Source organism: Aquarana catesbeiana, linkage group LG10, assembly GCF_042186555.1.
Source record: "Aquarana catesbeiana isolate 2022-GZ linkage group LG10, ASM4218655v1, whole genome shotgun sequence".
Taxonomy (NCBI): domain Eukaryota; kingdom Metazoa; phylum Chordata; class Amphibia; order Anura; family Ranidae; genus Aquarana; species Aquarana catesbeiana.
This window is the reverse complement of record NC_133333.1, coordinates 137480296-137492729: the sequence shown is the minus strand read 5'-3', so window position 1 is coordinate 137492729 and position 12434 is coordinate 137480296. Positions and strand designations below refer to the sequence as shown.

The following is a 12434-nucleotide window of genomic DNA, read 5'->3' as shown; positions in this document are numbered from 1 at the left end:
GGGTCTGAATACTTAGGACCATGTGATATTTCAGATTTTCTTTTTTAATAAATCTGCAAAAATGTCAACAATTCTGTGTTTTTCTGTTAATATGGAGTGCTGTGTGTACATTAACCACTTTACAACCAGCCCATAGCCGAATGACGGCAGCAGGGCGGTTGCTTAACTCTGGGATCACGTCATATGACGTCTTCCCAGAGTTCCCCTGGGGCGCGCACCTGAACACATCCGTGACCGCTGGGTCCAGAGGACCCGGCGCATCACGGATCCCGGTAAATGGCCGCGGATCGCGAATGTTTACCATGTGATCGCTCCGTCAAATGACGGAGCGATCACATGGTTCCTCTCCTCCCCTCCTGTGTACCAATCGGTACACTGAGAGGAGAAGGGAATGGATGGATGGCAGTAGCGCTGTGGGCTGCATCTGTAGTGCCCACAGCGCTAACCAGTGACATCCAGCCATCCATCCATCCATGCTCAGTCATCCCTAATGCTCTGCAATGCCCCACAACACAGTGCAATACTCTGAAATACCCCCGCCATACCCGGCCATGCTCGGCCTCTGTATGTGGCCAGGCTGTGAAAGTCTCACACATGTGGTATCGCCGTACTTGAGGAGGAGTAGGAGAATCTATTTTGGGGTGTCATTTTTGGTATGTACGTTATGCGTTAGAAATATTGTATAAATGGACAACTTTGTGTTTAAAATTTAAAAAAATGCGTTTTAACCATTTCCCGCCCGCTGGCTGTCATACGACGTTCTTGACTTTGTGCGGGGATATCTGAATGATGGGTGCAGCTACAGGCATCATTCAGATATCAGCTTTTTTAGCCGGCGATTCCCTACACCTTAAGAACGATCATAGCAGCTGTTCCACTGCTTGATCATTCTTACGGGAGGCGAGAGGGGACGTGTGTGTGTGTCCCCCCCGCCACCCTCCGGTGCTTCTACTGACTCACCGCTACGATCGAAGCCAGGAACCTTTTTTTTTATTTCAGGCTTCCCAGCCTAGAGGTGAGATGGAGTCTTATTGACCCCATATCTCACTGTAAAGAGGACCTGTCATGCCATATTCCTATTACAAGGGAGGTTTACATTCCTTGTAATAGGAATAAAAGGTCAAAAATTTTTTTTTTTTTAAAAAAGCATCAAACTAAAATAAAGTAAAATGAATAAAAAAAAAAATAAAAATTTTTTAAAAGCGCCCCTGTCCCTGTGTGCTCGCAAGCAGAAGCGAATGCATACGCAAGTCCCGCCCACATATGAAAACGGTGTTCAAACCACACGTGAGGTATCGGTGCGATCGGTAGAGCGAGAGCAATAATTTTAGCCCTAGACCTCCTCTGTAACTCAAAGCATGTAACCAGTAAAAAATTTTAAAGCGTCGCCTATGGGGATTTTTGAGTAGCGAAAGTTTGACGCCATTCCACAAGTGCGTGCAATTTTGAAAGGTGACATGTTGGGTATCTATTTACTCTGCGTAACTTCATCTTATGCAAAAACATTGGGCTAACTTTACTGTTTTGTTTTTTTTTTAAAGCACAAAACTGTTTTTTTTTTTCCCAAAAAAAAAAACGCGTTCAAAAAATTGCTGCGCAAATACCGTGCAAGATAAAAAGTTGCAATGACCGCCATTGTATTCTCTAGGGTCTTTGCTAAAAAAACATATATAATGTTTTGGGGTTCCATTTAATTTTCTAGCTAATAAATGACGATTTTTACATGTAGGAGAGAAATGTCAGAATTGGCCTGGGTGCTCCAGAACGCCTGACGGTGCTCCCCTGCATGTTGGGCCTCTGTATGTGGCCACGCTGTGTAAGTCTCACACATGTGGTATCGCCACATTCGGGAGTAATAGCAGAATGTGTTTTGGGGTGTAATTTGTGGTATGCATATGCGGTGTGTGAGAAATAACCTGCTAATATGACAATTTTGTGGGAAAAAAAAAAAAGTAAAAAAAAACCTTGATTTTGCAAAGAATTGTGGGAAAAAATTACAACTTCAAAAAACTCACCATGCATCTTTCTAAATACCTTGGAATGTCTTCTTTCCAAAAAGGGGTCATTTGGGGGGTATTTGTACTTTTCTGGCATGTTAGGGTCTCAAGAAATTAGATAGGCCGTCAGTACTTCAGGTGTGATCAATTTTCAGATATTGGCACCATAGCTTTTGGACTCTATAACTTTCAAAGACCAAATAATATCCACCGATTTGGGTTATTTTTACCAAAGATATGTAGCAGCATAAATTTTGGCCAAAATATATGAAGAAAAATTACTAATTTGCAAAATTTTATAACAGAAACTAAGAAAATACATTTTTTTTTACAGATTTTTCGTTCTTTTTTCTTTTATAGCGCAAAAAATAAAGAACCCAGCGGTGATTAAATACCACCGAAAGGACAAAAAGGACAAAAATTTCATATAGATACAGTGTTGCATGACTGAGCAATTGTCATTCAAAATGTGAGCACCAAAAGCTGAAAATTGGTCTGGTTATTAAGGGGGTTTAAGTGCCCAGTGGTCAAGTGGTCAATGAGGGAAAAAAATTAACCTTAAATGATTTTAGCACATGGCTGCAATATAACAAAGAGTGAAAAATTTAAGGGGGTCTGAATACTTTCCGTCCCCACTGATTAGATAGATATTATATATATATATATATATATATATATATATATATATATATATATATATATATATATATATATATATATATATATATATATATATATAATTTGAAATTAAATATACTGAACACCATCATAACAGGTATTTTATGTCCAGCCCAATTTTTTATTTTTGATAAGAAAAGGGTTAGATCAGATGTATGGTTTTACTGCTTATCCTGTTCCACTTACAACAGTTTCAGAAGATAGGAAGGAGGGGGACCGCAACAGGGACACAGACAGCTTAAAGGGGTTCTAGCCTTCCCCTACTAGAGAAAAAACCCAAGCAGCATGACCTCACTTCTTTTCTAGTCAAACATCCTCTCTAATGGTCTAAAATACCAGAACACAGGTTTAGCGTTCCCTGCTCTTTTCAAAACTAGTATTAACCACTTGCACCTTTTCAAAAAACTTGCTTCATCGATGTGAACAAGCACCATAGAGAATAATGTAATTTCCATTTTCATGCAGTGCAGCACAACAGCAACTACATCAGAGTACAGACTAGTGTGAATGAGGACTTAAGGCCTATATACACGATACGAATAATCAGAAGTCAAATTTCGTCCGAACGATCTGCCGATTTTCGGATTGTTAGTATGGTGCTTTTGACAGCCAATTCAGATTTTTCGTCCGACAAAAGCTAAATGTGCAGGCTATAAAATATTTGGTGCACGTGAACGCAACATCCGTTTTTTGTCCGAAAAAATCATAAGAGCAAGACTGCATGCTCAGAAACGAGCACATACAAACACATACAAAACTATTCAACACATTACGTCACTTCTGAAGTTGAATTCTGTCGTATGAGAATTTTTGTATGGCAAGTAAACTCTACACTTTCAACACAAGACTAGCATGCAACAAAAAACAGACGAACGGCTGTCCGAAAATCTGTACGTGTGTACGAGGCTTTAGACATGACACCACTTTCAAAACTATTGTAGCAGCAATGTAGCGAAAACATACTGCCTGGTGGAGGGTCATTACCTGAAAGCAGAACAGTGTTCTGGCCTTTGGGGGCAGCGAGAGCCAACTGGTCAAATGTCAAAATTTGTCCACCAGTTTTAAGAATTCTTCTGCGTGCTCCAGAAGACACTTTGAGCGCGCACACCTGAAAGGAAAAAAAAAAAAAAAAAAAAAAAAACTTAAATACAAATTTGTTACTTTGTACAATTATAAATCAAACAAATCTTAAAAAGCAGCAAACATGAAATACATTGACAAAAACTGAAGGGAAGAGTTGCAATGACATGCATGGGCAATCCTTTTAGCTTAATTTTTGTGACTTACATTAGAAAACCAAAGTTGGTCAGGAAACACCTACACACAAAATAGAGAGATATGCCTAGCTCTATCATTCTTTCCTATATTCTACACAACTGCATTTTGAGCACCAATAAGATATACACTTCCAGCCATGTCAAATACTTTGGATGCTGCACCTGCTTACAGTGAAGATCAAATTACACCCCCTTCATATGATTATCAATGATAACCAGTTCACAATTATGTCACAGGTGGATTTATAAAAATGTTCACCACGTCCCCCTGAATGTGCCAACTGCCTGGCTGTTAGAGCTGCATGATTCTGGGTAAAATGAGAATCACAATTCTCGCGGCGTAACAATCTTTCACATTAAAACAAAAAAAAATAAAAAATTGGGCTAACTTTACTGTTTCGTTTTTTTTTTATTAATTGAAGTGTATTTTTTCGCAAAAAATTGCATTTGAAAGACCGCTGGGCAAATACAGTATGACATAAAATTTTGCAGCAATTGACATTATTCCCTAGGGTCTCTGCTAAATATATATATTATATATAAAATGTTTGGGGGTTCCAAGTAATTTTCTAGCGAAAAATACTGATTTTAACTTAACCACTTGGCGTCTGCGCTATAGCCAAATGACGGCCACAGCACAGACCTGAATTACTCGGGAGGCCGTCATATGACGTCCTCCCCTTTGCACGCGCCCCCTTTGCAGAGCGCCCCCTTTTGCAGAGCGCGTTGTGATCACCGAGTCAGAGACTCGGGTGATCACAGATCCGAGTAAGGGGCCGATCCCGGCCCCATACCACGTGATCAGCTGTCAGCCAATGATAGCTGATAACATGATGTAAACAAAAGCTCGGTAATCTTTTATTTAAAAAAAAAAGCAGCTCGCCGGCTCATGTGCAAGGGACATCGGTCCGGAAGAGGCACATCTGCCTCATCTGTACCCACAATTACTGCCTGCCAGTGCCGCCTAGCTATGCCCACAAGTACCACCTATCTATGCCACCTAGCAGTGGTGCCAATCAGTGCCCATCACTGCCACTTCTCAGTGCCCACCAGTGCCGCCCCACCAGCGTACATCAATGGAGAAAAATTACCTGTTTGCAAAAGTTTTATAACAAAATATAAAAAAAAATTCAAGTTAGACTTACCGGTAACTTGTTTTCCTTGAGTCTTTCAGGACAGCACTTGAGAGAGAGTGACTCCTCCCCTTGCCAACAGGAAACACCTCTTCCACCAAACTTTAAAAGGAGGCTCCTTTCCACACATTGTCAGTAGTAGTAGAGAACCTCCGGCCCCAAACTGGAACACATAATCGAGATATGATTAGTCACAGTATATATATGAAAAAACAATAGGGCGGGATGCTGCTGTCCTGAAAGACTCAAGGAAAACAAGTTACCGGTAAGTCTAACTTGAATTTTCCCTTATCGTCTTTCAGGACAGCACTTGAGAGGATAATAGAGACTTACCCCCCTAGGGAGGGACCACAGCCTGCAGAACCTTTCTGCCAAAAGCCTGATCACCTGCTGATAGGAGATCCAGTCTGTAATGACGGACAAACGTTAAGTAGCTTGACCACGTAGCCGCCTTACAAATCTGATCTGGGGTGGCACCAGCTCTTTCTGCCCATGTAGTGGCCTGGGCTCTTGTTGAATGAGCCCTAATTCCCAGCGGGGAAGATAAACCCATTTGAGAATAGGCTACAGAAATAGCTGTCTTAAGCCATCTAGCCAATGATGCTTTTGATGCTTGTTGGCCTTTCTTGTTTCCAGAGAAAAGAACAAATAATGAATCTGAAACTCTAAACCCTCCTGTTACTTCCAAATACTGTAATAGGATACGTCTTACGTCTAAATTGTGAAACTGCTCTTCCTTTGCACCCGAAGGGTTAGCAGAAAAGGTTGGTAGAGTAATCTCTTGAGACCTGTTACTAAAGCTTGCCACTTTTGGCAAAAACCCCGGATCTACTTTAAGGACAACTCTATCAGGAAAAACTGACAAAAAAGGCTCTTTTACTGATAGGGCGTGCAGTTCACTAATCCTTCTTGCTGAAGTAATTGCGACCAGAAAAATAGTCTTCAAAGTTAAATTCTTTAGGGATATGGCCTGTAAAGGCTCAAATGGTTCTTTTGCCAGAGCCTGCAGAACCACCGAGAGATCCCAATTTGGGAAATGCTTCACCGGTACCGGTCTCGACCTGGAAAGTGCTTTGAAAAATCTCATGATCAGAGTTTCTGAAGATAAGGATCTCTCCAGATAAACTCCCAAGGCAGCCACCTGCACCTTAAGAGTGCTGACCGCCAGATTCTTGTCTGCACCCTTTTGCAAAAATTCCAGCACTGAAACTAGGTCTTTAACCCCCCTATGTTCGGAATGACAGAAAGAAACATATACTTTCCATACTTTGGCGTAAATATCCCTGGTTACCTTTTTCCTACTGGAAAGCAACGTAGCAGTTAAACGTTCTGAAAAGCCTTTGCTTCTCATTAATTGCTCCTCAGATACCAGGCAGTGAGCTTTAACCTGTCTACCCCTGGATGAAGCACTGGCCCCTGAATCAACAGATCCTGACTGAGCGGGAGATGCCAACATGGTTTGATTGCCAACTGCAGAATCGTGGAAAACCAAGCTCTCTTTGGCCAATATGGAGTAATCAAAATGATTGATACTCTCTCTTTCAGTATTTTCCTCAACACTAGAGGGATTAATCGAAATGGAGGAAAAGCATACCCCAGGTGAAAATCCCACGGATGTGCCAGAGCATCTATCCCCTGAGAGCAAATGTCTCTCTGAAGGGAGAAAAAATTCGGGAGCTGCGTGTTTTGTTTTGAAGCAAACAGATCTACCTGCGGAAGGCCCCAAACACTGGTGATTAATGCAAACACCTTCCTGTTCAGACTCCACTCTGATTCCTGAACTTTTTGTCGGCTCAGATAATCCGCTACTTCGTTCAATGTGCCTTTTAGATGGACTGCGGATAGAGATAGTAAGTGGTTCTCCGCCCACTCCAGAATCTCTACTGACAGTAAGTGAAGGGCCCTGCTTCTTGTGCCTCCCTGTTTGTTCAGGTAGGCTATGGCCGTGGCATTGTCCGACAAAATCTGGACATGGCAACCTATGAGGTTTTGAGAGAAGAAAGCTAATGCTAGGGCAACTGCCTTCAGCTCTCTCCAATTTGAGGATCTTTGGGCCTCGAACTGGGACCATGTTCCCTGCGCTAAGGCTTGACCCATGTGGGCCCCCCATCCCTGCAAACTGGCGTCTGTTGTGACCACTTTCCCGGTCGGAAAAGACCAAAGAAGACCTCTTTGCAGTACCACCTGACTTTTCCACCACCAAAGTGAACGTTTGACTCTGGTGGGAATCTTTACTTTTGTATCCAAACTCTCCGTCCTGTGGTTCCATGTCCTTAGAAGGAACCTCTGGAGAGTCCTGAAATGCAGCCTTGCCCATTGGATGGCTGGCATTGAAGAGGTTAATGTCCCCAGAGCCGACATAACCTTTCGGACTGAAATCAGTTGATTTGTTTGTAGTGCCGTTATTACCCTTTGGACCTTGATCTTTTTCTCTTCTGGGAGAAAAATCTTTTGCTCCACTGAATCTATCAAATAACCCAGAAACAGTACTTGCTGAGCTGGGATGAAATTTGATTTTTGAACATTCACTATCCACCCTAGTGACTCCAAATGACTGCGGGATTTGTTCAAATCCTCCTGCAACTTTTCCCTGGATGGGGCAAAAAAGAGGAGGTCGTCCAGATATGGAATTACCGCAATCCCCTGGAGTCGAAGAGGGGCGAGAGCTTCCGCCATTATCTTCGTAAAAATACGAGGAGCTGACGACAGGCCGAAGGGAAGGGCCCTGAACTGAAGATGTATAATCTCCTTGCCCATATTCACCGCAAACCTCAGGAACTTCTGGGACTGAGGTGCTACAGGAATATGAAGATAAGCATCCCTCAGATCGATTGATGCCATAAAACAATCTTTTGTCAGAATGTTTCTGACCGTGAAAATTGAGTCCATACAAAACTTTTTGTATAGGACTGACTTGTTCAGGGGTTTTAGGTTGAGGATAAGACGGAAGTTTCCGGATGGTTTTCTTATCAGAAAGATGTGTGAATAGAAACCCTGACCCTGTTCTTCTGGGGATACTGGTATCACTACCCTCTGGTGCCTCAGATCCTTTAAAAGGTTCTTCATGGCCAGAGCCTTTGTTAGATCCCTTGGTAGGTTTGTTACAAAGAATCTTTCTGGCGGGCGATCCGAAAACTCTATCCTGTAACCTTGGGACAGCATGTCCAAAATATATAGACTTTCTGTCATGCTGGCCCAAAGGGGAAGGAAACTTTGAAGCCTTCCCCCCACTGGTATGCACAAGTCATTGTGTTTTACCGGAGGCTGCAGGAGGATGGAAAAGGACATTTCCTTTGCCTTTACCCTTCTGCAATGCCCAATTTTTTCTTTTCTCCTGGGGTTTGGTTTGTTCTTGAGCCCTTTGGGAACGAAAAAACCGTTTAACTGGCTGCTTTTTCTTTTTGATGGGAAAAGACTTCTTTTTATCAGCAGTTCTATCTAGAACCGCATCTAAATCAGGTCCAAAAAGCAAGTCACCCAGGAACGGTATCCCACACAGCTTGTTTTTGGATGCCGCGTCCCCCGGCCAAGTTTTCAACCACAGAGCCCTTCTGGCTGAGTTGGCTAGGGCAGCAGATCTAGCTGTCATTTTAATTGATTCCGCTGAAGCATCCGATATAAATGCGACAGCGGCAGACAGAGTTGAAAATGAATCCAAAATTTCTTGTTTTGGTGAGTCTGCTGAGATATGGGCCTTAAGTTGCTCTAACCAGAACTCCATATTTCTGGATACCACTGTAGTTGCCATAGTAGGTTTAAGATTTCCCATGATGGATTGCCAAGCCCTCTTTAGTAGCTGGTCCATCCTTTTATCCATGGGATCTCTCAACACCCCCATGTCCTCGAATGCCAAATCTGTAGACCTCGAGACCTGGGAAAACGCGGCATCTAGTTTGGGGTTTTTGTTCCAAACCGCCGCTGGATCTTCATCAAAAGGGAAACGCCTTTTTAAGGCTTTGGGAAAGAAAGGCTTTCTCTCTGGCTCTGCCCACTCTTTCTTAATAGCTTCAGAAATAACAGAGTGTACTGGGAAATTGCGATTTTTGTGCTCGCTAAGCCCTGCATACATTTTATCATGCAGAGATAACTCCTTTCTTTCCTCCTCCAGACCCAGTGTGGTATAGATTGCTTTTAACAGGCCATCTACCTGTTCTAAAGACAATTTAAATCTTGAAGGTAAATTTTCTCCTTCCTCACCCTCATCAGAATCCTCAGATTGAGAGGGGGAATGTCCCTCTGGGGTAGGAGATGCCTCAGTCTCCATCACCGGGACTATAAGTGAGCCTTGGGAGGACTGTGAGGTAGTAGGCTGACTCAGGGATGGGTTTGCTAGGGAAGAGCGAAATGATTGAATAGTCGCATCAAGTTCCTTTTTAACTGATGCAATCAAGTCGCTGCAAGCGGAAGAAGCTTCTTCTTTAACTAGCAAATCAATACAAGCTTGACATAACGTCTTCTTCCACCCTTCAGGTAGCTTGGATTTACATGAAGGACATTTTCTTTTTGCCACTGGATCAGAGCTCTTGGCCTGCCATGAGACAAAAGAAGAAACCATCCCAGTGAGACAACCTGTCCTATACCCAAGGATGCTCACCACAGGTGCACAGTAAGAGCTAACTGCTTTATGTGCCCAGACAGGCCCCTGCCACCGGGGGGGGGGGGGGGATAGAGAGAGAGAGAGAGACCCCACAGTACAGGGAAGACAGTATACAACTGCACCTTACCTGGGCCTTGCTGGTGCCTGTGCCTGTCCCACTTGCTGCCGCCATCGATTCCATCGAGGAGCGCTTGCTGTGTTTGTGTGGCTAAACGCCGGTTCCGGACTCCAATAGCGCCAGTGCGCCGGACCAGAACCGCTAAATAAGCACCAGCCCCGTTCCTCCCCTTTCCCTCTGCGATTTCCGGCGGAAATGACGCCGCACGCCTGTTCCGTGGGCGCCGCCCCCTCCGGATGCCTCACTTCCGGCGGATGGAGCCCCGCTGCCATCCCCAATATGGCGGCGGTGCAATGAGCAACAGGCGGTGGACCTGAGAAAAAAATATAGTAAACGGCCACCGCCTGTCTTGCCGCCGCCTAGGAGCGATGCCCACGACAGTCGGACTCACCCTGAGCCCATATGAAGAGGGAGAGGGAGCCCAGCCAGCAGCACTTCACCTCAGCTGTGGAATGGGAGGAACAGCTCTCATGAGGTAAAAGGTGTTTGATGAAAAAAAACAGGAAACCTGAGCTCCCAGGACAGCACCTGAGAGCCCTGACTTCCCCACGAAGTGTTCCCTCCGGAGGAAACACAAAAACTGACAATGTGTGGAAAGGAGCCTCCTTTTAAAGTTTGGTGGAAGAGGTGTTTCCTGTTGGCAAGGAGAGGAGTCACTCTCTCTCAAGTGCTGTCCTGAAAGACGATAAGGGAAAATATATTTTTTTTAAATTCTGTCTTTTTAAAATTTTTTAACAAAAACCGAACCGAGATCACGATTTTTTAACGATTAATTGTGCAGCTCTACTGGCGGTTAGGCTGATCCTACGACCTAAACCCCAAGTCCCCAACTTAAACTTTCTGCAGATCTGGAAATTCCAATTTCAATCATGCATTCTAATTATGGGTCAGTAACTTAAAAGGTGTTTTTTTTTCCCCAGTATCATACTTACCTAGCTGGAGACAGCATCAGTCTGATGCTACATCTGTCCCCCGGCGCCTCTAACACCGAGCGATCGAACAATGCCAATCGCTCAGTTTTCAGAGCTCTGTGAGCAGAGAGCTGAAGACTGTCAGTGACAGCTCTCTGCCCTGCCCCCTCCTCACTGGAGTGCTGAGCTGTAGAGGAGGCAGCCGGCTCTGCCTCTCAGTGGCTCGCTGATAGGCTGAGCCGGTTGTCAGTCCAGGCACCTGGTGGACCAGACTCCATTGTCGTGATGACACGGTGCCTGGACTGACATTGGTTACGTCAGCAGAGAGCGGACTTCAGCACGCTCTCTGCTGAAAACGGGCTACAGGAGTGCAAAACGAACTGCACTCTTGTGATCCATAGGAGAAGCTTTGGCTGTAAGTCTCCTTTAAGAGCAGAGATTCCCAAGAAAGCCAGGCGAGTGGCATTTTCAAAATGAGCAGCCCCTGAACTTATTAAAAAGTTTCACTTAACCACAAGCTACCTTTTGGATAAAATAAAGAGATGAGAAAATATTTTACACACAGCAATAAGCAAATGTAATAATTCAGAAACAAGGCACTTACCTTGAGTTTGGGTATATCTTGAATTCTCACATCATCTGTGATGCATCCAACCACCACAGCAGTTTTGCTTTCACGTCCAGGAAGCTTCATCTTGCGAATCTTTTAGAATAAATAAGCCAGTATTTAACATATTGTCAAGGTGAATTTGGATCCATAAAAGCCATCCAAACATTTTATGCTTTAGTGGAGGCAACCTGCATAACCCCACTGCTTTTTTAGTTGGCTTTTTGACAGCGACCCAAGAGGTCTTCTGCGTTCCTGGTTGCAGCAGTTACAAGCCTTCTTTCTTACTACCTGAAGCCTAATTTCACACTGACAGTGGGATTGAAATCGTGCGAGTTCAGCTGAACTTACACAATTTCATACCCGCGTGTCAGTCTGACTTTGGGGGCGATTTCAGAGACATATTTGCGGGTTCCTGCACAGATGTCTATTGAAATCGCACTCCGAAGTGGCCAAAAGTAGTACAGAAACTACTTTTGGGAATCGTTGTGGCATCGCACCGATTGACGGTGCCATTGACGACAATAGCCAGGAATTTGACATGTCAAATCGCATCAATGTGAACCTAGGCTTGATCTCATGTATTACAATAAAAAAAAAAAAAAAAAAGAATCTGCAATAGTGAATACCAAAAACAGAGAAAAAGCAAGAGTCCGCTCGAAAAAAATGGTACGAGTCTTAGTAAAAGTCCTATAAAATGTTTGCATGAACAGGCACTGAGGTACAATAGAGCAAAGCAAAATATAAAAACACTGCGCACAAGAGCCTGGATCACTAAAACTTAGAGGTTGTAAACCTCCATGGGGAAGTTGTACCTATAGGCAAGCCTTATTCTAGGCTTACCTATAGGTACCGTAAATATCTCCTAAACGTGCGCCGCTCCAGAGACATTTACCGTGCCGTTGATGTCATCAGCGCATGCGCTATGAAGGAAAAGCCGCCTGTGCCGTTTCTTCACGAGTATGCGCCGTGACCGGAGTTTGTGGCCCCGGAAGGAAGACGGGCAAAGATGGATGCGTCCTGCAGTGAGGACACGGGCTTCGTTTGCAGGCAAGTCTCACATAATGTGCTAGTTTTCAATGCATACTAGCACATTATGCCTTTACTTTGCAGGGA

General features: G+C 43.9%; 1 protein-coding gene and 1 long non-coding RNA gene across 2 annotated transcripts in view; one reads left to right on the top strand and one right to left on the bottom strand.

Annotated features, from left to right (window-relative positions):
* LOC141110914 (uncharacterized) overlaps positions 1-12434 on the top strand; it is a 71075-nt gene that overhangs the window by 25534 nt on the left and 33107 nt on the right. The gene's annotated exons all lie outside the window — the stretch shown is intronic.
* The window catches only part of RPL18 (ribosomal protein L18), a 28215-nt gene that overhangs the window by 6522 nt on the left and 9259 nt on the right, over positions 1-12434 (bottom strand). Inside the window, exons 4-5 of the mRNA XM_073602699.1 lie at positions 11316-11414; positions 3660-3783 (exon numbers count right to left, since the gene is read on the bottom strand). Of these exons, the coding sequence (XP_073458800.1) occupies positions 3660-3783; positions 11316-11414 (223 nt within the window). The remainder of the gene's footprint in view (positions 1-3659; positions 3784-11315; positions 11415-12434) is intronic.